A 25,963-nucleotide genomic window follows, 5' to 3' on the forward strand; every position below is an offset into this window, starting at 1 on the left:
GCAAAGAACAACCTTAATTCAGGGGCATTGCTTTGGGATTTGCTTTATTCTCTGAAAGAAAAGGAGCAAAAGAAGAGCCTCCTTAGGAATGAGAAAAAGGGAAAGATTAAGTTTAGTGTTTAGGTTGAGTGTTTGCCACATTTTTTTTTTTAAAGCCTAGCGTATGACTGAACAATCCAGTCCCCAGCCCAACGAAGCACCAATGGAAGCATTCATACCTCAATCTGTTTGTGGTTGTAAGAGTGGCCACCACCATGTTCAAAGGTGTCCAAATTCCTGCCAAAACGGTCACTTAGGCCCTTTAGCCTTGGGTTAATTTGTGGGTGGGAGACATGACCCTTCTGTTTAGTAGCATATTCAGAAAAAAAAAAAAAAAAGACAAAACATACTGTCAGAACTCATGAAACAGAATACATGTTTCTAAATCCAGGGTATTGACCACATCAAAAAACAGAAAGTAGAAAGTTTAAGACTCAGTTTCTTTCTTTTACATAAATTTGGTTATAGTATCAAATTGTGGCACTGATTTCTTGTTTTTGCCTCTGACTCAAGAAGATACTCAATAGCACAGCTATAGGAAAAGAAGAAATAAGTTAGGTTTATAATAGTGAGGGTTCTTTTTAGACTTGCACCAACTATAGTAGGTTTCAGTGTTAGTAGTGTGAAAGGTGAAGGTTTGCAAGAGAGGTGAGGTTGCTGCTCCTCTTAGGTAAAATTTCTAGCTCTGCTAGGCAGCCCTTAATGGGTTACATCTTTATGACTTCCTGGATCATGACTCATGACAAAATTTCTGAAAGTGTTGCAAAAATTCTTTATTTGCAGATCCAACTGGAAACATTCAAAATGATGTTTTCTCATGGGACAATAGTTGTACACTTTTTATGTTCAAGTCACATAGAGATTAGCAACATGAATATAAAAATGCTTCACCAGATGCTATTTTGTAGATTATTTAAGAAAACTCAAAAATAATTACAGTATATTTTACAAATGAAAACTATCTTTAATAAAACTTTCTACTATATTGAAATCAAGTTGTTGATTATCTTATATTCTCTAAATATCCATATACTGAATGTTTGACTTATTTTAATGACCTCAGCCTTTTGTTTTTATTAATACAAATAAACATTCATATTCAAAGTCAACCTCCTATTCAAGTGGTAGTAGTAGAAGGGTATAATGACCACCTATTCCTATTCCAAACTCACTTTACTGTGAAGAAGATAAGGTGTAAATGATTTTTCAATCAGTTTCCAAAACACTTTCCCCCCAAGTTTAGCTTTATAAATAAGAAACACCAATGCAAAATTTATAAGACACCATGCCCTGACTTTTGACCCTAGAAAGGATGAGGATACACATATTAAGGAGCAATGCATTCACAATTTACAAAATAATTATCATGTAATTTGAGAATAACAATCCCTTATTTTATGAGCTACAAGAAGGAGAAAATATCCAACATCATTTTTTGTTTCAATTTTTATATGTAAAAGCTAATCTGGACATAAGTGGAGACATAGATGAAAAACTGACAAGGAAAAAGCTAACGTGTATGCAGTAACAACTAGCCATTGATGTTGTAAAACTATTCACTCATCTGATAGAGAATACATAATATTAAGTCATAATGTGATTTTTTTCCTTTAAAAATATTGAAACTGGCAGTTTTCTCTTCTATTTGCATTATGGTAAGCACATAAGGTGTTAATCCTTCTGGGCTATGCTTAAAAAATTATTTAACATTCAGGCCATTATTTAGCATACAGCTGGTTAGCAGTTTTCCACTAAAGTACTGGCTCACATCCCACATTTTTTTCTTCTGGCACTTACCTGGAGCTGTAAAGGGCTGAGTCCAGAAGCAGCAGCAGCTGCCATTGTTGATGGAATGAACTGTACGGGGTAGTTATCACCTGTCGGAAAGAACAATGCATACAGGTTTAGACAATGCACAGGGAATTGCAGCAGACAAGTACAAACATGGTCCTTGGATTGCCTGAGCTTTACAACATTGCTCTAAGCCCAAACATCTGCAGAAACAAAAGGCTTAGTTGGGCACAGACTTGCAGTGCTGCCTTGGAACTTTTTGTTAACAGATAGCTGGTAGGCAAACTGGCAAAACATGAATGTGATGTTAAAAAAATTAAATGTGCAATTCAAGCATGTTCACTCCATTACGAATCTTGTAATACATCATTTTTTAAGAGTAAAAAAAATATCTTAAAGCCAGGCTGACACTCAATATACTGGGAAAGCATTGAGGCTTTTATATTAGAACAACAAAAAGTTTTGGCTTGGTAGGCAAGGCAGAGTATTAGAGTCCAAAAAGGGCTCTGAGCTACTGACTGCTCATAATTCTAAACTTTATTTATTAAACAAGTTTAAAAATTAAAAAACACAACCTCTTCAATATGATAGGACCAAGAGGACAGCTAATCTTATCTCCCAGTATTCTGTGAAATGTCTGGTATCCCCCTAAATGTAGAAACCATGTTTGTCTGGATTAACCTCTGGTACTGAACTGGTGGATCCTAGTAAAGAATCATGCATACTAAGCACTTATCAGACATATTTTGATTATGCTTTGATTAAATAACCGCACATTTTACATGGAATATCTGTACTAAACGCCTGGTAAAGATTGAGTATGGTTCAGCAAAGATGAATGCCATATCTTAATGTGTTTCTGACTCCAGATCATTCCTAAAAAGGGACATGGAAGTACCTTCTGTGACCTAAGAACTGTGTGCAGTAACCTGAAGAGCCAAAATAAAGTAAGGAGGAACATATCATGATAGTGGTAACTGAAATAAAAATTAGTACGTGTGGATAAATTTCACAATATCAGTGATTTAATGAAGTATCACTTTGGCTTCAGCTACTTATTTAAAGTCAGTGTTATGTACTATCTCTAGGCTATATTTTAATAGCCTGTTCCTCCACACATTTTTGACATTTATAATAATCATGCTGTTTTGCATGAACTTTCCACACTGAAAGCTGAATGTAATAATGAATAGACAGACTAGAAAGAATCTCAGTAATAAAGGTAGTCAACTGGAAAGCAAGAAAACTTTTTTGGGGAGTAGGGGGTATGGACACTAATACCTGGAGCTTTCCTGGTGACTCTGGTTCCTAGGAACTCATCCTGCTTGCCATATGAAATGCTACTCAGCTGGCCCAATGTAAATGTTAAGTTGCTTTCACTTTTAACAAATTGTTAGCTTCTAATCTACACAGTCTCTTTGCATCATATCCATAATACCTCATCAGACCATTGAGCACAGTGTGTGCTTGTACACAGTCCAGTAACAATTGGCTTCTGATTGCATATGGAGTGCTGCTACAATGCATTCACTAACATTATATTGTGCTGGTCTCCTACGGAGTAATGTTCAAAATATCTGATCTTGTTTTTCTCCTTCCATGAGGTTGATTTTGGTTTGCAGTACTATATGGGCTTTTTAAAAAAGATAACTAGGCCAAATTATTTTTTATAGTAAGTGACTGTCACTTTATGCTTAAATAATTCTACTGATCTTCTTGATATTTGAACTAAATTATCTGAAGGAAGAATATCCTAATCTAAGTCAAATAGTAATTCTTTGGTAGATATCAAGTTTTAAAAAATCACAAAACGATGCTGAATTAATGATGCTTCAAAAATAGAGGAAAAAAATCACCATTCTAACCATTGACGTGGACTGCCTCCTGGAACATTTTAGAGCTGTTCCTTCTTTAAATATCATGCATTATTCATACTAACTCTAAACCACAACCACCCTCCCTCTAAGTTTAATACCAGTTGCTTTATTTGTACTAAAACATTTTTCATGTCAAACATATTTTTTAAAAAAAATCAAACTCTAAAAGAATTCCCTGGGGCACACCTTTTTTCATAGCTGTCATGCTTCTATGCTATGAAATAGCTTTTTTTTTTTTTTTTTACAGTTTTTGGCTTGCCAGTTAATTTATTACTATCTCTACCACACCCCATAGTACTTTCCAGCTCACCTGCTGGCTACAAACAGCTTTCTTTCCACTGCTGACAGGCATATTTTAAAAACATTTTTAACTTTTATCCTTCTTTGAATCTGTATATCTGAATATAATCTTTAGAAAGCTATTTCTCCATAACATATCATTGTTTCAACATTAAAAGTAAAAATGAATATACTAGAGCAACAGAGTATATAACAGAGAATGATTAGAAGAAAGAGAACAAGGAAAAGGCAGGAGGGGTAGAAGATGAGGCAGAAGAAGAGGGGGATTACAAGTAGAAAAGAAAAATTTGAGAGGGAGAGGGATTTAAGGGTATTGTGAAGTTTAGTTTTTTAATAACAAAGTTACACGTTTCCCCTATGCAGCTCTAATTCTCTGTGTAAGTCAATCAAGAAAAAGTTCTCAGTGCCTGACTTGGCAAGGAATCAGTCAACATGTTGTAGCAATTTTTTTCAAATTTGTCTCTGGATTTGAAATGCTTTCATGAGGACCCATTCTTCTAAAATTTGTACATGGAAGGGGAAGCTTGTTGAAACTGGTTGGCTTTATGTCCTACTGTAATCTGGCCCTTGCTGCCTCTAGTGTAAGAAGACAACTTTCAAAAACCAATTTGAAAAATAATGTCCATTCTGTAAATCCAGTTTTCCAGCTTTGTAAATATTTCAACTGATGGCTTTTATCTTAAGAGTACAGAACAAAGACAAAGTAGGATTTAAAACTTATGGAAAATTTGCTTGACATTAGTTTCACTTGTCAGAATAGGCAGCGTTCCTTTGGAATCAAAACAGCAAGAGTCCCTAAATGAGAGAAAATAAATTCTTAAATTTTCATAGAAACTGATATGAAGCAGAAAATTAGTAAAACTTAATGGCAGGAAAAGGGGTGTTTGTATCAAGAACCTACAACCCATTAGATTCAGGATACCTCCTGCAAGAATACTTTTAATTTGAATAATTCAGATATAAAGTCTACCTTTTAAAAATAGCCAAAAATCCCATGGGTAAAAGTCTGTCAATTTACATTCATTCTTCAGAAGGACAAAGGACTGGGATAGTTGCAGTATCCTGAGATAGTAACTTCAGACATTAACACATTGAATAAATAATTTAGAAAGTTTGGAAGGAGTAAAGAGAAGAAAAAAAAAGAAGAAGAAGAAAAGAAAACAGAACTAGAAGACAGGACTCAAAAGATTCTTCAATAACTGCCCCAAAGTAGGAATTCAGTCTCATACCTCATTTCCCAGCCTCCAAAACAGAAGAAAAATATGTTACACATCCCTAACTAACTCAAAAATTATTGTGTGCTAGCAACATAAAATGATAATAAATTCCCAAACAACTGTAGAGCCCACCTTTATGAGCTACAGCCATCCTTGTTATAATATGAACATATTTGAATCACAACCACTGTTGCAAACTTGAACATACCACTTAGCATGGATCTTGCCTGGATGCATGCATTTGGTATAGCAAAATATTACAATTCCTCTATACTCGGAGGGAATGCCATAAATCTGAATTTGTCTTTATGCAAAATCACACTGCAGTAAATGTTAGCAGGTAATAGGTGACATATTTAGAATTCTAAAAATAAAACAAAAGTTTCAATTTGTCCTGAGGACAAATGAAAAAATTAGCAAGGATTATAATATATATTGCTGAGATCACTATGTTGTTATTTCTTCTGCTAAATTTCTCCTTCTCTACTCATCAAAGAATAGATCAATGATGAAAAGAGTCTTGACCTCAGAATTTCTTCTAAGATCATCTGCAGTGTTTTTTCTACCTTTAAGAAAGCTAAGAATCAAGGCTCAATCTTACTTTTTTCACTTATTTCACAGTTGCATCCAAACCCTTGACCAATCATCTGGAAATTTGTGGAATTTGTCACAATGGCAATTAAATAAGTGAGTGTGAATGAACTCACGTAAATTCACCCCCATTACATAAAATCAATTTTTAAAATCTTCAGTTTCATACTAGGGATGCAGGGATGGCTTAACATATGCAAATCAATAAACATGATACACCACATAAACAGAATTAAAAACAAAACTCACATGATCATCTCAACAGATGCAGAAGAAGCATTTAACAAAATCCCAACATCCCTTGGTGATTAAAACCCTCAGCAAAATTAGCATAGAAAGGACATACCTTAAAGTACTAAAAGTCATCTACAACAAACCCACAGCAAACGTTATAGTGAATGAGGAAGAGTTGAAAGCATTCTCCCTAAGAACTGGAACAGGACAAGGATGCCCACTTTAACCACTTCCATTTAACATAGTACTCGAAGTCCTAGGAAGAGCAATCAGACAACAGAAAGAAAATAGGGGCTCCAAATCGGTAAAGAGGAAGTCAAAGTGTCGCTGTTTGCTCATGATATGATTGTATACCTAGGAAATCCTAAAGACTCATCCAAAAAGCTCCTAGAACTGGTAAATGAATTCAGCAAAGTTTCAGGATACAAAATTAATGTACACAACTTAGTAGCTCTGCTATATACCAATAGTGATCAAGCTGAGAATCAAATCAAGAATTCAACCCCTTTCACAATAGCTGCAATAAAATAAAATAAAATACTTAGGAATATACCTAACCAAAGATGTGAAAGAACTCTACAAGGAAAACTACAAAACACTGCTGAAAGAAATCATAGATGATATAAACAAATGGAAACATTCCATGCTCATGGTTGGGTAGGATCAATATTTTAAAAATGACTATACTGCCAAAAGCAATCTACAAATCAATGTGGTTCCCATAAAAATACCACCATCATTCTTCAAAGAACTAGTAAAAATAATCCTAAAATATATATGAAACCAAAACGAGCCTGCATAGCCAAAGACAGACTAAGCAAAAAGAACAAATCTGGAGGCATCACATTACCTGACTGCAAACTATATTATAAGGCCATAGTCACCAAAACAGCATGGTACTGGTGTGAAAACAGGCACACAGACCAATGGAACAGCATAGAGAACCCAGAAATAAAGCCAAATACTTACAGCAAACTGATCTTCGACAAAGCAGACAAAAATATAAAATGGGGAAAGACACCCAATTCAACAAATGATGCTGGGATAATTGGCAAGCCACATGTAGAAGAATGAATCTGGATCCCCATCTCTCACCTTATAAAAAATTCAGCTCAAGATGGATCAAATATTTAAATCTAAGACCTGAAACCATAAAGATTCTAGAAGATAACATTGGAAAAAACCCTTCTAGACATTGACTTAGGTAAAGAATTCATGACCAAGAACCCAAAAGCAAATGCAACAAAAGCAAACATAAATAGATGGGACTTAATTAAACTAAAAAGCTTCTGCGTAACAAAAGAAATAATCAGCAGAGTTAACAGACAACCCACAGAGTGGGAGAGAATCTTCACAATCTATATATCCAACAAAGAACTAATATCCAGAATCTACAAAGAACTCAAACAAATCAGCAAAAACAAACAACAACAAAAAAACAACAAAACAAAACAAAAACAAAAAAATCCCATTAAAAAGTGGGTTAAGGACATGAATAGACAATTCTCAAAGGAAGATAAACAAATGGCCAATGATCATACTTAAAAAAATGCTCAGCATCACTAATTGTCAGGGAAGTGCAAATCAAAACCACAATGCAATACCACCTCACTCCTACAAGAATGGTCATACTAAAAAAAATCAATAAATAATGATATTGGCATGGATGTGGTGAAAAAGGGAACACTTTTACACTGTTGGTGGGAATGTAAACTAGTACAAACACTACGAAAAAGAGAGTGAAGAGTCCTTAAAGAACTAACAGTAGACCTACTATTTGATTCAGCAATCCCACTACTAGGTATCTACCCAGAGGAAAAGAAGTCATTACATGAAAAAGATACTTGCACATGCATGCTTATAGCAGCAAAATTTTTGCAATTGCAAAAATATGGAAGCAGCCCAAATGCTCATCAATTAACACATGGATAAAGAAAATGTGATATATATATATATATACACACACACACACACACACACACACACACACACCCACACACACCGTGGAACAGTACTCAGCCACAAAAGGGAATGAAATAATGGCATTCACAGAAAACTGGATGGAATTGGAGACTATTATTCTAAGTGTAGTAACTCAGAAATGGAAAACCAAACATCGTATTCTCACTCACATGTGAAAGTTAAGCTATGAGGAATGCAAAGGCATAAGAATGATACATTGAACTTTGGGGATTGGGGGAAAGGCTGGGGGACGGCAAGGTATAACAGACTACACATTGGATAAAGTGTACACTGCTTGGGTGATGGGTGCACCAAAATCTCAGAAATCACCACTATTGAAGTTTAAAAAATGAAAAAATAAAAATAACACAATAAATATAAAAAATAAAAAAATAAACCTTCAAAGTTCATGCCTTCATGATAGCTCATCAGTGATATAGCCTCCATATACAGAGGAGAACACAGTTAAAATTATTGACCTTTAAAAAACTAGGTTAGCTTACACAGCTGAACATATATTCTTTCTGGACCCCAACACTCTGATTTAAAAATTAGGGTGCTTTTCTGAAGAACCTCAGAAATGCTTTGATTCTAAGTAGATCTATATTTAAATAATCAAGTATTACAATAGCAGTTCATATCTCTGCTTTGAAATACTTTGCAAGAGACAGAAATGAGTGGCTTTACAAGATTTCATTTGCATAGCATCACATGTAAAAAATAAATTTTATTCACCGCAAAAAGATCAGATTTTCTTAAGATCACACATACTTAGATGAAGGCCCCAAGAGTATGAAGTATCAAATCAGAGAACTTCAGTCTGAATTCTATCTCCACTATTTCTAGATGTGGAACTCTTGGAAAAGTTAGCTTTTTTGAGTATCAATTTCTTATTTTCTTTTAGTAAAACAGAGATGATACCATTTGTTACCACTTATACCTGAGAGTTGTTATGAAAATTAAATGAGATTACACACACACACATATACACAGGTTGGGGGGTATCTTGGAAAATAAATGGTGCTCAATAAATGCTAACTAAAACAAAGAAATTAAAAAGAAATCGTGAATAATTATGCAATCATAACAATTATACATTAACCAATTCAACACCTAGAAGAAATGGACAAATTCCTTAAAACACGCAAATTACCCAACTCAAGAAGCAATAGGACACCTCAACAGACCTATAACAAGTACAGACAGTGAATCAATAATCAAAGACTGCTCAATAAGGAAAAGCCCTGACCTAGATGGATTCTGCCAAATGTTTAAAGAAAAATTAATACCAATCCTTATCAAACTCTTACAAAAAAAATGAAGAGGAAGGAACACTTCTAATTCATTTTATAAGGCTAACATTATCTTGATACCAAAACCAGATAAAGACACCACAGGAAAAGAAAGTTACAGTCCACTATCTCATATAAATATAGATATAAAAATCCTCAACAAAGTATTAGCAAAAAAATCCAATGGCATATTAAAAGAACTACTTACCAAGGCAAAGTGGAATTTATCCCAAGAATGCAAGGGATCAAATCAGTGTCAAGCATTACATTAACAGAACAAAGGGAAAAAAAAACAACATGATCATCTCAATTGATACAGAATAGGCATCTGACAAAAATCTAATATTCCATCATAAAAATTATCAGAAAACTAGTAACAGAGGAAAAAGACTTTGGCATGATGAAACCTATTTATAAAAAGCCTACAGCTGGCCATGTATGGTGGCACGTGCCTATAGTCCCAGCTACTTGGGAGGCTGAGGTAGAAAAATTGCTTGAACCCAGGAGCTCAAAGCCTCAGTGAACTATAATCATACCTCTTAATTCCAGCCTGGACAACAGAGCTAGACCCTGCTTGTTAAACAAACAAACAAACAAACAAACATCCACAACTAACATCATATTCAAGGGTGAAAGACTGAAAGCTTTCCCCTTAAGATCCAGAACAAGACAATAATGCTCACTTTCACTGCTGCTATTCAACCTTTAGTGGAAGTGCTAGCCACTGCTATTAGACAAGAAAAAGAAATAAAATGTATCCAAACTGGTAAGAGAGAGGTAAAACTATGTGTATTTGCAAATGACACAATCCTATATATAGAAAATCCCAAAGAATCCCTGAGTAAGCTACCAGAGTTAATAAATTCAGGAAAGTTGCAGAGTATAAGCTTAACACACAAATATCAGCTGTGTTTCTAAACATCAGCAACAAACAACCCAAAAGAAAATTAAGAAAACAATTTCATTTACAAAAGTATTAAAAAGAACTAAACACTTAGGGATAAATCTAACCAAGGAGGTGAAAGATTTGTACATTGAAAACTATAAAACATTTTTTAAAGAAATTAAAGATGACATAAATAAATGTAAAAGCATCTGTGCTCATGGTAGGAAGATTTAACACTGTTAAGATGGCAATACTACCCAAAGCAACCTGCAGATTCAAAGCAATCCCTATCAAAATTACAACAACCTATTTCACAGAAATGGAAAAGCCAATTCACAAACTAATATGGAATTACAAGAGGTCCCAATAACTAAAACAATCTTGAAAAAGAAGAAGAAAGTTGGAAAGCTCACAGTTCATACTTTACCACAAAGCTACAGCAATTAAAACAGGATGGTACTGGCATAAGGAGAGAGAGAGAGATGTATATATATGTGTGTGTGTATATATATATATATATATATATCTACCAATGAAATATAATAGAAAGCTCAAAATTAAAACCTTTACATATATAGTCAATTGATTTTTGACAAAGGTGCAAAAACCATTGAACAGGGGAAGGGATAGTCTTATCAACAAATGGTGTGGGGAAAATTGGACACCCACGTGCAAAAGATGTAAAACAACAGAAAAAGGTTCTACCTTACACAATATACAAAAATCAACTCAAATGGATCAAAGGCATGGATCAAAGACACAAACTTAGAAGCTAAAAAAAACCCTTAGAAGAAAAAATAGTGATAAATCTTTATGACATTGAATTTGGCAATGATTTCATTGATACAACATCAAAACCACAGGCACCAATGGGAAAAATGGATAAATTTGACTCCATCAAAATTAAGAGCTTTAGTGTATTAAAGATACTACTAAGAATGCTAAAAGACAAATTACAGAATGGGAGAAAATATTTGCAAATCATATATCTGATAAGGTATTAATATCCACAGTACACAAAGAACTGAAACTCAACAACAACAAAAAACCCAACTCAAAAATGGGTAAACTACTTAAATAGTCAGTTTTCCACAGGAGATATCCAAATGGCCAATAAGCACATGAAAAGATGATCAGCATCATCAATCATTAAGCAAATGTAAATCAAAACCGCAATGAGATACTACTTCACACCTACTGGGATAATAAAAAAAAAATTTAATTGAAAATAACAAGTGTTAGCAAGAATGTGAAGAAATTGGAATCCCCTTACATTTCTGGTGGGAATATAAAATGGCATGGCTACTGTGGAAAACAGTAGCCATAGAACTTCATGTGATCCATTAATTCAACTCACAGGTATATATCCGAAAGGATTAAAAGTGGGGACTCTAACAAACATTTCTATAACCATGTTCATAGAAGTATTATTCATAATAGCCAAAAGGTAGAAACAAACTAAGTGCCTATCAACAGATGAACAGATAAACAAAATATGGTATATATATACAATGGAATATTATTCAGCAATAAAATTATATTTTAACATATGCTACAATATGGATGAACCTTGAAATGCTATGCTTACCAAAATAAGCCAGATATAGACAGATAAATATTGTATTATTCCAATTATATGAAGTACCTACAATAGGCAAATTCACAGAGAAAGATAATAGAATAGAGATTACCAGAGACTAAGGGTAGAGGTATAGAGAGAGTTATTTAATGGCTACAGCATTTTTGTTGGGTATGATGAAAAAGTTTTGGGTATGGATTGTGGTGTTGGTTATACGATATTGAAAATACATTAATGCCACTGAGTTATATACTTACAAATGGCTAAAATAATAAATATTATATTACATATATTTTACTGCAATAAAAAAGAAATATTAGGTATACTTGTAAAATTGTTTTTGGTCATTGAGCAGAGGGATACTATGACTCAGTCTAACACTCAGCTTTTAGATTGCATTTCCAAAGGATAAGGATGTAGTTTAACGGGCTAAATTTACTCAGATTCACCATCAGACTTTACTCCCAATCTTAGTGCTTTATCATTTTCAGAGAACTTTTATATATTTTACCAAATTTAATTTTCACATCCACATTGAGTAGTGAACAAATCATGACACATTTCTTAGATGACAAAAATTTGAGGTTCAGCAAGATTAAATTATATGTTCAAGTAAGGATGAAACAAAATAATCCATGTGAAATATTTAGCACAGTATTTGGCACAGTAACCAATCAGTAAGCTTTAGCTGTTATTATTATCATATATTATCATATTATAACTAGTGAGTAAATGGAAGACCCAGGAGCAGGCAGACATCCTGTTCCTAGGACCTCTTAGGAAACTTAAAGGGTGCTTTCTAGCAGCAATCATATAAAAAATTCCAACTACATAAAGCAATGGGTCAGCTAAGTCTGAAGTATGAAGGGGGCTACTCATCATTTCTGCTTTTCAGGCAAGCTGATCTTGATCTGATATACACATCATCATGGCCAATAAGCACATGAAAAGATGATCAGCATCATCAATCATTAAGCAAATGTAAATCAAAACCGCAATGAGATACCACTTCACACCTACTGGGATAATAAAAAAAAAATTTAATTGAAAATAAATTTGAAAGAGGCTTTATCTTTTAATTTTCTCAAACATTTGTGCTCAAACATATCTATCTTACTCTTGATTGCTGCACCTCTCTGTATCACAATGTGAACGAGCAAAGCAACCAAAAGTTTGTGGTTTATGTTCTGGGCTCTGATGATGAGTTCCTATCAAGAAATATGTCTCTAATTATAGAACCTGTAAAATACTAAAAAAAAAATAAAAATAAAAAAAAAATAGGGATTAAAACTCAATAAAGCTATTTCTAGAGAGAACAATCTGAAAGATGCAGTCCTGGAGCTGAACAATCCCTGTGGGCAACATGCCCCCTCAGCAACCCACTGAGGTGGGAGAGCTTGCCTAGTGTTTACTACATGCTGGGACTCTGAAATGCCCATAGGTACAGGTCAAATCATGGGGTGGGGAGTGAAGGCCTATAACCCTAAATGTATTTGCTTACACTGTCTTCACATGGATTCAGAAACAGTCAACTTTAACAAACAGTGAACGTCCCCCCAAGGTAGTCTTTGCTCTCTGGAAATCAAGACAATTATTCAGTCAGCTGAAGGCAGAAATACTATGAAATCATTTCAGATATGGGAAAATGGAAAGGGGAAAAAAGGAAATTTTTTTTTTTATTTTATAAAGACCAAGGTAGCACTTGTTCATCCTGTTGTTTAGGGAACCAGAATATAAATTTATGCCACCAATTCAACATTTTCTTTCAAAACTTTAGTCATTGTTGTCTCACATACATTTTTCTTTTTTCTTTATTTTATTTTATTTTGAGACAGGGTCTTACTCTGCTGCTAAGACTGGAGTGCTGTGACAGAATCATGGCTCACTGCTGCCTCAACCTACCGGGCTCAAGCAATCCTCCCACATGAGCCTCCTGAGTAGCTAGGACTACAGGTGCACACCACCATGCTTCGCTAACTTTTTAATCTTTTTAGAGACAAGGGCTCACTATGTTGTCCAGGCTGGTCTTGAACTCCTGGGCTCAAGTGATCCTCGCACCCCTCAGCCTCCCAAAGTGCTGGGATTACAGGCATGAGCCATCATGCCCAGCCCTCACATACATTTCAAGTGAAGTTACCATAGCTCAGTTTGGGGCAAAAATAAGTTGTATTGTACTTGTCCAGTTTCCAGTCCAATAGCAGTCTCTTCACCTAATTCATGTGAATGATAAAAACACTGCATAGATTAAGTCTCCTGAGGATGTAAGTTCTCTGCTAATAGCATAAGAACATATAATTTTAATCCATTTTAAACATATTTTTCATGTACAATAAAGCCTAGGTTGGCCAAAATATTGAAAGAATTAGAGTTCTGATTAATTAAATTGTCTGACATAATTTAGGAGTCACACAAAAGTAAACACTTTTTTTTAACCCACCTTCCTTATAATTAAAACTCTTCCTACATCTCCAAACCCATTGTCCTGCCTTATCCAAGAGTTTAGCCAACATAATCAAATACGGCTTTGTTACCCCAGGACACTAACTCTAAGCTGCCCTTTGTTCAATGGAAGTAACTAATTTCTGCACAATATTGTCACAATTTCTGTTTTTCTCAGTTACATATTATAATCCCATTAATGCTGTTTGAGAAGACTTTTGAAAAATGGTCTAAAATAACTATATATATAACAATATCTTCCTCCATGAAAAGTGGCAGTATTGTTTCAACAAAATTAGGCAAGTAATATAGTTACAAGACGTCTACGTCTAACAGAAAATAAGATGGATACCTGATTTTGAAATGTGCATAAATTTAACTTTGAAAACACTGAAGTCAAATAGAGAATTTCCACATATAGTTCATTTAAAATATTTCTGGGACTGGTACAGGAGTGTCAAACTCAAATTCAGAATAGAACAGTAAACTTGGTTTACTTCAATGTTCCAAAGGAAGTTGAAATGAAGAAGTAGTTTAGAATGACTTATAGAGATCACAGGAAGACTGAACCACTGCACTGAAAAAACAATATTCTCTGAAAAAAATATGCCAATTTCATAGTAGGTAATTATAACTTGTTCTAAAAATCATGCTCTAGAAAAATGAATTTTTAACTATTTCAATGACATAATTTTCTCTCAGGTATCCAAAAACCTTTTGGTAACGAGTTTGATTCATTTATATGTGAAGAATTTTCAGACAGCTCTTAAACTCACCAGTCTCATTAACATCTCTACTCCTTGAATCATTCGTGTTTTGCCACAGACATCCTACCTTTTCTTACAAAGAAGGAAGTTCTCTATCAAATACAAAAGAGTAATCAATGGCAACAAGCAATTAAAACAGATGCTAAAATGCACTAGGCTTGTTTTTATGCTATTTAGTAAGCTCTGTTCTCCAGAATTTTAGTAAAGTGATTTATATTTTATTATTGCTTTAAGCATATTAAAATGCCTTTGCTCACTTTATAAAACACATACACAAAGAAACTGCTGCACGCAGATTTGTTGTACTCAGATTTGATGGTTAATATAATCAGGTTAATATGTTAAAAAGAACTTGACACAGAAATTATTAATGAGTAGAACAAGGTCACTACTTCTGAGCTGAGGTCACTTACAAAGAATGCACAAATGAAATTAAGGTTGACTTTTATTTACTTGACTATCTTCTTACATTGGATTCCTTTGGCAACATATATTTAAACATTTAAAGCCCTGTTTACAAGGAGGTTCTGAAAGAAGCTTCAAACCATTATGAACCTAATTGAATTCCCCAGGAGTCCAGTAAATTCAGAGGAAAAAAGAAAAATCATAACATTTGCTAAATCATCTTAAAACATATTTCACTGCAAGGTTACATGACCTGTTTTTTGAGGTTTAAAAATGAATGAAAAAATACTGAATACTTCATTATTTAGATGAAAATCAAAAACAATTTTACCTATTAGTGGTAAGCTAATTAAATCAGTCTAGTTTTAACTATTTTTCTAAGAGAAGTCTGACAACAAACAATAACATTTTATACTGTATGTGATCACTTTCCCAGAGCATAACAGTTCTCACAAGAAGAAAAGGATCTTTAACCAAAAAACAATTATTCACAGCAAAAGTATGAGAGAGAGCTGACAAAAACATTGTAGTCCCCAGGGAAAGTAGTGTCTTATCTGTGAATTCAAGACAAATTCAAGTGGAAGAAGAGAAAGTAAAAGTTTTTAGCAACCAATTAGTTTATTACAATGCCCGCTCTTCCCAATTCTAATTTTACTTTAAAATAAGCTTTTATGATATTTTTATTCATAGTTCCCTCACATGCTCCTGTGTTTGTTGGAATACTAAGCAAAAACATGCGGATCTGAGCATTTCCAAAAGAATGTTAAATCCCTCTCTACTTACCTGGTTTGTATGTTATTCCAGGGGGGAAGAGGAATCCCTGTTGGGCAGCAGCAGCTGCTGCCAGGGTCCGCTGGTCATGTGGAAAAATTGGGATCATGAGCGGAGGCATGTGACCCTGAACCTGCTAAACAGAAGAGAGCCTATGATCAGACAGGGAGCAAATGTATGCCAAGAAGAATTTGTTTTTCACTCCTGGTGGTGTGCTGGTACCCACACAGCCACCCACCTCTAACCTCATTCCAAATCTGCAATCTGAGAAAATTCAGTAAAAATCCACCAAATCTCTTTTCTGAGATGCTAATAGCATACCGAAGACGTAACTTAATTGTGAATTTGCCTCATCCCTGCTTCCACCAAACTGTTGTTAATGGTTTTCCTTTCTCTTGACTTTTTTCCCTTTTATTTTTTCTTTTAAACAAAGAACTAGAAGAAATAAGTTTGCCTCTTTTCCAGTACTGTACAATGTTGAGAGGTTTTGCCCTTTCAACTGCTTTGCATTCTGTGCTTTCTTTCAAAAACAGTATTTAGTATCCATGGTCAGAAAATGATGTCTAATTGTTATATATTCTAAAAGCTGCATCTCCCCAGTTTAGGTATCTTATTTCAAAGCCTCACGGCATTATGTTAAACATATAGCTCTTCAGATTTAAGGCTACTACATCTTGGCTCCCAATTAAAGTAATATTCCTTGTCGTACACACCTTGATGTAACATATAAATTGCTTGTCTGGCTAAACAGTTTTACAGCTTTATGCACTACCACGTAGCTCAGTAATTATGGAGTTGTATTCAGAGAGCATTTCATAATAAATCCTACTACATCAAATTTCATTTGACCTCAATAAATGTATCAAAGAGCACAAAAATGCAAAATAGAAAAATCTTTACTCTATATCAGTATTTGTATTCCATATAAAGAAAATAAGAGCTATGACAGAATCATGCTTGTGAAAATTACATTTTAATTTTCTAGCTCCCTTCTTTACTCTACGCATGCTGCCCGAATTCCAGAATAGCATGACAGGAAGGTTTTGTCCTGGCTTTAGGGCACAGTTTTATAGGTTGAATACAGGACTTTTCTTATTTAAAGACCAAAACTAAGATATACCCCCAAAATTATCTTTAAGTTCAAACAGGGTATTTAGCCTTTTCACTGGTATAAAAAGGCTACATTATATCTTATTTAAGATACAAACCTTTACCAGTAATTCTTCCAACCCCAAACCCTTCCCTGTCTAAATTCCTAAATCTTCTCTTTAGGCAAAATTCCATACACTGGCTAATGACCCTGTTTAATTAGCACTGACTTGCCTTGTCCTGTCCCTGTTCCCTTCATAGCCAGGGACACAGTGCAAAAAATGCTTCTGTGTGGGTCTAAGAGGTTTCATTTTCCAACAGTTTTTCTCTAGGGAAAGCCCTAAGATGTGGGTTAATAAAGGGCAAGCAAAAAATAAACACTTTACAGGATTTTTCTGAATTCATTTCTCAAGAAAATCAACTTATAATAAAAAGGTCTTTGTGCAATTACTACCTTGCCAGTGGGGCGTGAAAGAAACTAGCTTTGAGCAGCTATTTCTTCCATTTTAGCTGAGGTAAGCCCAAGTTTCGTACATTAGAGTACAAACTCAGCTTGCTTAAATTGGAGCTGATCCCCTAGTGCCCAGGTCTTGCCTTTAACCCCGAAGAAAAGCACCGGGCTTGCGGTTCACCTCCAGCTTGTTGGACCCTGATGCAAACCTGAGATGTCAGAGACGAGGGCACTATTCTATGCCAGAAAATAAAACACAGTATTTTCGTATATGGGTTACAATTGTTTGGTACAAGAGTACATCAAAGGAAATAATTTCATTTTCCTCCAGAAATATGGCCCTAATATGTACCTAAAATATAGCACAGATGGCTTATGCTCTAAAAAGGGAGAATAAGAAAGTGAGGAGTCTGGATATTATATTTATTTATTATTTCTTTCATTTCAAAAGCATTTCTTATGTTATTATTGAGAAGTAGCTGAAGATGTTTGAATATTTAGCTTGAGAGATAAAAGAGGTAAGGTTATCTTCAAATACTTGAAAGAATAATGTATGGAAGAAGGATTGGATTAAGACTGAATGGTTAACAGAGGGCAGAACTAGGCTCAAAAGAAGAAATTTCATGGAAATGAAATTCAAAGAAGAACTTTCTAGTAACAAACTATTCTATAGTCACTCTGAGTAAAGAGATGGTATGTATCTTTTCCCTAGAGATGGTTAAGTAAAGAAAGGCTATATAACCCCATATGTTAGAGATATGTAAAGCAAACACACAACGAAAAACCTGATTATATAATAACCTTATGGCCTTCCCAACAACTTTATAATTCTATGATTGTTTAAAAATCAACATTAAGATGATAGTGTGATTACAACCATTCCTTCATTCATTTATCATGCATTTATTTATTGAGGATTTACTAGGTGCCTCTAAAGGCCTTGTTGGCAAAAAAGTCTGAACTTAAATCTATATGCTGCTATTTTCTTGACTGTGTAATCTTGAACAGTTACTTAATTGTTCTGAGTCTATTTCTCATGTAAAAACTGAAGCTAATTATACTACCTTACATGATTATTGTGAGGACTAAACAGACAATAAAAGTAACTCCTGTGTCACAGTACCTGACATAATAGTAATGCAATATCACAGTAAATTCTTGTTAGATCCTTGTTCTTTTCTTATATGGTTTGCATATTCAGGGCTAGAAATTATCAAATTACTGATAAAACAAGCAATAGTTGATCTTACTCATAACTGTACTTTAAGAAAGAAAACACGAGCCAACTAAATAATTCAGTTTGGCAGGCAGAGGCTTGTCATGCTTAGCAGACAACATGCCTCACAGAGCATTATCCCATCCCAAGTATCTAGAAAACTATGAGAAAGAAGAGGTGGGAATACATGTTCATTTGAACATGTATTTGGGGCTCTTTGGTGTTATTTATTTAACAGCATCTCAGAATGAAAACATTATTTTATATTGGTCACCCAAGCTCTTCAGATCATGAGACAACAGAAAAAGGTCAATAGCAATGAGAAACCAGACCTTAATTCTTGAATCGTAGTGTCTTAAGTTACTCCTTTTGTAACTTTCCATCTTCATGATATAACTAACCAAACTCTCGGGTTCATTTTTAATGCCAAAGAGCTGTAGGTGCTTCATGTTAACATAAGCTGTAAGAATTTAGGTAAATTCATTTCTGTTCATCATACTCTGCAAAGAAAGCTATGTTAAAAACTTCAAATACTAAATATTAGCCCAGAGGCTATTTGATAACGTGAGAGACAAAGTAAATAAGCAGGAGGTCAGAGGACATTGTGAAAGCAAGAGTAATGATAGAAACATAGAGTTGGAATAGAACCTGGAGATGACCTAACCTAGCAGTTCTCAAAGTGTGGTACCTGACCAGCAGCATCAGCAATATCTAGGAACTTTTTTAAAATGCCAGTTCTTAAACTCTACCCCATACCTACTGAATCAGAAAACTCTGGAATTCAGTCCAACTAATTAAATTTTAGGCTAAAATTTAATTTAGGACAGTGATTCTCAAACTTTAGTGTGGATCACAATCATCCACAGGGCTTGTTAGAACACAGATTGCTTCCTTGTCTCCCCCTGCTCTCTATCAAGAGTCTTTCAATCAGTAGATCTGAGGTAGGGGTCTGAGACTGTACATTTCTAAAAAGTTACCAGGTGTAGCTGGGGCTGCTGGTCCAGGAGTCATTCTTTGAGAATCACTAATGTAATCCAAAGCTCACAATTTACACATAGGAAAACAGGGGGCTAGAGAAGGTAAAAGATATAAGCCTAAGGTTACAGTGTCATGACAGAGCTGGATCCAGAGTCCAGAATGGCTAATCACCCTGTCCAGGGCTTTTTCCATTACATCAGATGGACTTCAGTGATAGAAAAGGGAGAAATCACTGGCTGCACTGTTTTGGCAAAGAAAACCTGGAAGTCTCCAGCTGAAAATAATTTTGTGTTTCAGCAGCATATTGCTGGAGTTTGGATACTATGAATGTTGTTCAATTTTCAATAAATTCCTTCCTTCCTTTCTATTTTTATTTTATTTTACACAGAACACACTGATCTCAGTATTTACCATCATTAATTCCAGTAGTTTGTTACAATACATTGATTAGCAATGGTCACTTTGTTCCAAGGAATAAAATTGACTTTAACTTATTTTAAGTAAAACAATAAACTTATTTTAAGTAAAACGATGTAAAAATGTCAAGTACTCTTTATTAAAGAGAAGCCAGAATATTCTGTAGCTAGTTAGATTCTAGCCTGAGAAAAGGTGATTAAAAGTTCTTCTTATGTCTAATTACATAAGTAATAATTAATAGTAATGATGATGATAATGATGATGATGACCACAGCAGCTAATAGTTTTCCATGTTTTCTATATGTCAAGCAATGGAAAAGTGATTTACATACTCTATCTCATTTAATCCTCAAAACCCTGTAAAGTACTTACTATTTTTTTTTTTTTTTTTTTTTGAGGCGTAGTCTTGCTCTGTCGCCCGGACTGGAGTACAGTGGCCGGATCTCAGCTCACTGCAAGCTCCGCCTCCCGGGTTTATGCCATTCTCCTGCCTCAGCCTCCGGAGTAGCTGGGACTACAGGCGCCCGCCACTTCGCCCGGCTAGTTTTTGTATTTTTTTAGTAGAGACGGGGTTTCACCGTGTTAGCCAGGATGGTCTCGATCTCCTGACCTCGTGATCCGCCCATCTCGCTATTATTATACCTATTCATTTACTGAGAAAAACAAAGCCATGTGAGGTTAAGTAACATAACCAATTAAAAAGCGACAGAGTCAGGACTCAAGTCCAGATATGTTAGGGTCAAAGTTTGTACTTTTAATACCATATTATATTAAGCATGAAGTCATCTTTTGAAAAACAGATCAAAGATAAGGAACATGATTATTGGTGATAGTAATATAATTGTAGGTTTGCATGTGGTCGTAATAAAGAATACAGAGAGATCACATGGATCCTTAATCCAGTTTCCCCAAATTATAACATCTTGCAAAACTATAGTATGATAACACAACCAGAGTACTGATATTGATACAATCCAACAATCTTATTCATAGTTGCCTAGTACAAGGGTCTCCAACCTCTGGGCTGTGGACCAGTATCAGGTCTTGGCCTGTTAGGAACTGGACCACATAGCAGGAGGTGAGCAGTGGGCAAGCAAGCATTACCCCCTGAGCTCTGCCTCCTGTCAGATCAGCTGTGGCATTAGATTCTCATAGGAGCACCAACCCTATTGTGAACTGCGCATGTGAGGGACCTAGGCATGCTCCTTATGAGAATCTAATGCTTGATGATCTGTGGTGGAAAAGTTTCATCCTGAAATCATCTCCCCTCCCCTACCCAGTCTGTGTAATAACTGTCTTCCACCAAACTGGCACCTGGTGCCAAAAAGGTTAGGGATGGCTGCCCTAGTGTGTTAAAGAAATTATGTCTTTAAAACAAGCAAAGGCAGTTGGGCACAGTGGCTCATGATTGTAATCCCAGCACTTTGGGAGGCCGAGCCAGGTGGATCAAGAGGTCAAGAGATTGAGACTATGCTGGTCAACATGGTAAGAACCCCATCGCTACTAAAAGTACAAAAATAAGATGGGCATGGTGGTGCGTGCCTGTAGTCCCAGTTGCTTGGGAGGCTGAGGCAGGAGAATCGCTTGAACCCAGGAGGCAGAGGTTGCAGTGAGCCAAGATCATGCCACTGCACTCCAGCTTGGTGAGGGCGAGACTCCATCTCAAACAACAACAACAAAACAAACAAACAAACAAAAAACAAGCAAAGGCAACAAGGGTCTATCAATACTTCTAAATGCCATCTTCTATAGAATGCTCATCAATATGACCCAATGCAAGTGATATTAGCAGAACGTATAAATTACAGCAACAACTTTTCCCTCTCATAGCTTTCCATTTATTATACTTACTAAAAGAGTGTCGGTTGAATGTGGAACAGAAATGGAAAGCAAGAGCAAGGTAAGGGGAAAAGACAAGGAAAGAGGCTTGGTGGCCACCTAAGAATCACACAAGCATCCAGGATATTTTCCTTTTATGGAAGTTGTGCATTAAAGTCACTCCACTGAGTGCCAGTGCTTAGGGCAGATAAAGAATTCTGAAGATACAGAAAAGCCCCATCCTGCTATGAAGAATGTAATCCTGCCTTTCCCCTACTTTCCCATCATCCCATTTTCCCATTTGGTGACATGCCAGGAAAGGCAATCACATTGGAAACAGCAACCCCCAAAAATATTCGACTAAGAATAAAAAATAACAGAATTCTCCTCACTCCATCAAAGACTGACCAGTCTCCACATGTCTTTTCCAAGAAGTTATCAAAATTTCAAATAGCATCTTTTTTTCTTGAAAGTGTAACATTCTCAAATCACAAATTCAGAGATTCTTTAATTATCCCATAGATGAAGAAGTAAAACTGATTTTGTTAGCACAAAGAGCAAAACTAGATGTGGCCAAAATATATCTCTGAGCATGAAAACTGTGTTATTTTTATCGCTTTGAAAGTAAGCACTATCTGGCTGGGTATGTCACTTTAATGACTACCAAGTAACCAGAAACTCCATCACGGGTGAAGTTTAGTGTATCGTGAAAGGAATAAACTACCCCAAAGCACAACTGTCCATTAATTCTAAACTTCCACAATCCCTGACCAAAGTGTTTCCCTTTTGGAGAGGGAAGGGAATATATTCCTGATCAAATAGGCTACATGCCCAGATATTTTAATTGTTAGGTTGTTCTTCACATCTTTCAGAGAATCAAGACAGCAGCAGATGTGAGTGAAACACTTAAGTTCTGTATCTTCCAATTCGTAAAACAGCACTGTTGCATCAACACTTATCCCCTTTGTTTTCTCTGTGCTAAGTTGTTGATGATGCCATTTTTTGCCATCTGCCCAAGAACTTCATTAAAGATACATGAATGGGCTAACTGGCCTGATATCTTGTGAGGAACAGGTGCTATTGTTTGTCCCCGAAGACTTGCAGTAAAGATATGACTCAGAATACTTGAGAAAGAGCATCTGCAGCAGTCAGTCAGAGAGCAACTTGGCAGAGACCTGGCTACGTGCTAATATGCAAACAGAGTGACACTCGGGGGGGCTCATTTTCTCTTACATGAAGATTATTTAACTTTTTTTAGTGATGGGAAATAAGTATTTGTATTGAAAATCATGTGCATATTAATGCCTATTACTGAGTTAAAGACAGTGCAAAAATGAGGATTTTTAAATACTTTAGAAAATAATTCCTTATGTGATTTAATTGCAGGAAGCTTCTTAAACTGTTGAAAGAAATGTTTCCAATGTGTGTATACCATGACAGAGAGGGAGGGAAAGAGAGAAAATAGAGAGTTCAGAAAAAGCGACCTTGGGAGAGAGAGAGAGACATGCAAGAAGTGCAGACAGAAACGGGATGGGGATCAGTTTTCGAAATGACCATATTCTTTATTGCAAAGAATAGCTAACTCATTTGTCTGAAGTATTACCACTCTAAAAGCTGCAGCATCTAAAGCAAAAGAAATGAAGTCCCCAGAAAACTCATAGGAAAAGCCTTCAAGGTCAGAAATGTGTCTTCCTATTGCCAAAAAGTGCATGGAAATCCACAGTATATGGACTTTAGTTAATTCTGGAGGTTAGGAGGAAAAACATCTCACTCGATATGATAAATTCATGCCTTAACAGAAATGCTTTTAGTCTCAAACTTTTTGTTAAAATCTTTCTAAAATGTTAATATCCTACTTTGCCCTTTCTTAGAAAGCATAATGCAGTAGTCAACATACTGAACTTCTTCTCTTGGTTGGCCACAGCCTTAAGTACACAAAGAAGCCTTAAATTGTATACTGCATTCTTTGCTGTTCACTAATTCATAAATCACAAATCATCTCTTAGCAAGTAAGTTGACTGTCCCAAATGGCCTGTGCCATTTATATTTCTATATATCCTGTTGCTCTTATCACAAGCCTAAGAACATAGTAGGTATTTTGTATTAACTGATCAATGGCTGAGAGCCAACAAACTAGGACCTCAGATCTGGTCTTCTGACCACCAATTTTCATAGGGTAGAATTTTTAATGCAACTACAAAAGGTACAGAGCTGTAATCATTCTCATTCCAGAAGAGAACTTAAAAATGACTTTTAAATACATCTTGATATAATCTTGTTTGCTCTTCATGTGTCTTATGTAGCAAATCTATGGCTGCTACCGCTAATGTAATATATCAAATTCTGATTCCAGAGAATTTAGCTAGCCCAGCAGGAGAATACTAGAATCCTATCAAGAGCAAATTTAGGACACACATTTTCTAGAGCATTTGAGAACAGAGTCCCATCTTCTCAGGTGTATTCCACCATCCAATGGGTATACATTGTATAAACAATGTAACTGCATTCAGAAAAGGATTCAGCTTTGTTTGCTTCTGTTTGTTTGTTTGTTATTTGTTATTGGCAGATTATTCTCTCTTCCCCCACCCCTTTCGGTCTCTCTCCCTCCCCTCTGTCTCTCTCTCCCCTCCCCCTCCCCCCTCTCTCTTTTCTCTCTCTCTCTCTCTCATAACTTCTCCTCTTCCCTCTTCATCTTTCCTTTCTCAGGTCCCATCAGGATAAGATACAAAACACTTTGTCAACCATTGTTAATATCCATCTCTAATATAATGTAATGTGTTCCCATGATTTGGCATGCTATTCCTAGCACTCTTCAAAATTCTCATTAAAGGGCCAAGTAAACTCCTTTAAAAGTAGAATGAATTCAAGATGTTACAGTTTAAAAGCATCCTTTTACAACCTCAGGATTTGGTCTTCAAAGTCATATATTTTAGTTAAAATATTAATAAAGAACTAACTTCACATTTATATATACACACATTTTCTGTATAAATACATTATACTTCAATAAAAAGTTGGTTTAAAGCAAAAGAAAAAAATAGGTCCAGTAAGTGAGTTCTCTTTTCTAATTTAGATTATTTAATATACTAAACAAAATGTCTAAAATACTCACAGAAGAAATGAAAAACATATATCTTGTCACTAGTTTTACTATTTCCTTGCCCAACTACCAAGACTAAAACATGCAAACAAAGCAGTTTCATTTGCTGGGTTGGTGTTTTACCATAGCTATTTAAAATCCACTTCACAGTCTAGCACTTTCCACCTCTCTTCCATAGTTACATAGGAAAGAAATAATCTTTGTAGGTAAGAATGCAATGATTCTATCAGGTCAATGTTTTAAAAATCTTCAGGTACGTATTCTGAGAGAAATGTTAATAGCCCTGAAAGGGCCAATCCTGTCCTTTGTGTTAACATCTCTTTTTGTATTCTCAGCATACTGTGTATACTAAGCATACTCTCAGCATACTGTATGTACTCACTTTATTGGCATTTTTTTAAATGGACAAATATCTCATTAATCTTCTAGGATCATATGCAGTCAAAAGTCATTACTTTATTTCTCATTCATTTGTACATGCTCTATTTAATATTGAATTTTCAGAGAAAAGAACATGGATTTAGCACTAACATAATCTTAATTCCTAGTATCTCTTACTTATTTGTCCCCTTATTCCATAAAATGAAGAGCTCAATACTTATATAAATAAAAAGTTAGTTTAGAACTATTAGACTCCTGAGAAACATGCTACTCCAAAAGAGAAGGCAGCAGTGCTTGTCTTAATTCAACTCTTCAACAGCCATTTATTGAGAACCTATCACTATATACCTGGTTCTGTGCTGG

At 35.2% G+C, this 25,963-nt stretch overlaps 1 protein-coding gene across 5 annotated transcripts in view; it reads right to left on the bottom strand.

Moving 5' to 3' along the window:
• Positions 1-25,963, bottom strand: part of SOX6 (SRY (sex determining region Y)-box 6) — a 535,498-nt gene that overhangs the window by 133,287 nt on the left and 376,248 nt on the right. For 3 of the 5 annotated variants that reach the window (XM_011956274.1, XM_011956271.1, XM_011956272.1), the window contains exons 7-9: positions 16,163-16,283; positions 1,837-1,916; positions 219-341 (exon numbers count right to left, since the gene is read on the bottom strand). In XM_011956274.1, the coding sequence (XP_011811664.1) occupies positions 219-341; positions 1,837-1,916; positions 16,163-16,283 (324 nt within the window). The remainder of the gene's footprint in view (positions 1-218; positions 342-1,836; positions 1,917-16,162; positions 16,284-25,963) is intronic. The other 2 variants (XM_011956276.1, XM_011956275.1) reach the window with 1 other exon arrangement.

The sequence above is a fragment of the Colobus angolensis genome, unplaced genomic scaffold (assembly GCF_000951035.1).
Source record: "Colobus angolensis palliatus isolate OR3802 unplaced genomic scaffold, Cang.pa_1.0 Scaffold412, whole genome shotgun sequence".
Lineage (NCBI taxonomy): Eukaryota > Metazoa > Chordata > Mammalia > Primates > Cercopithecidae > Colobus > Colobus angolensis.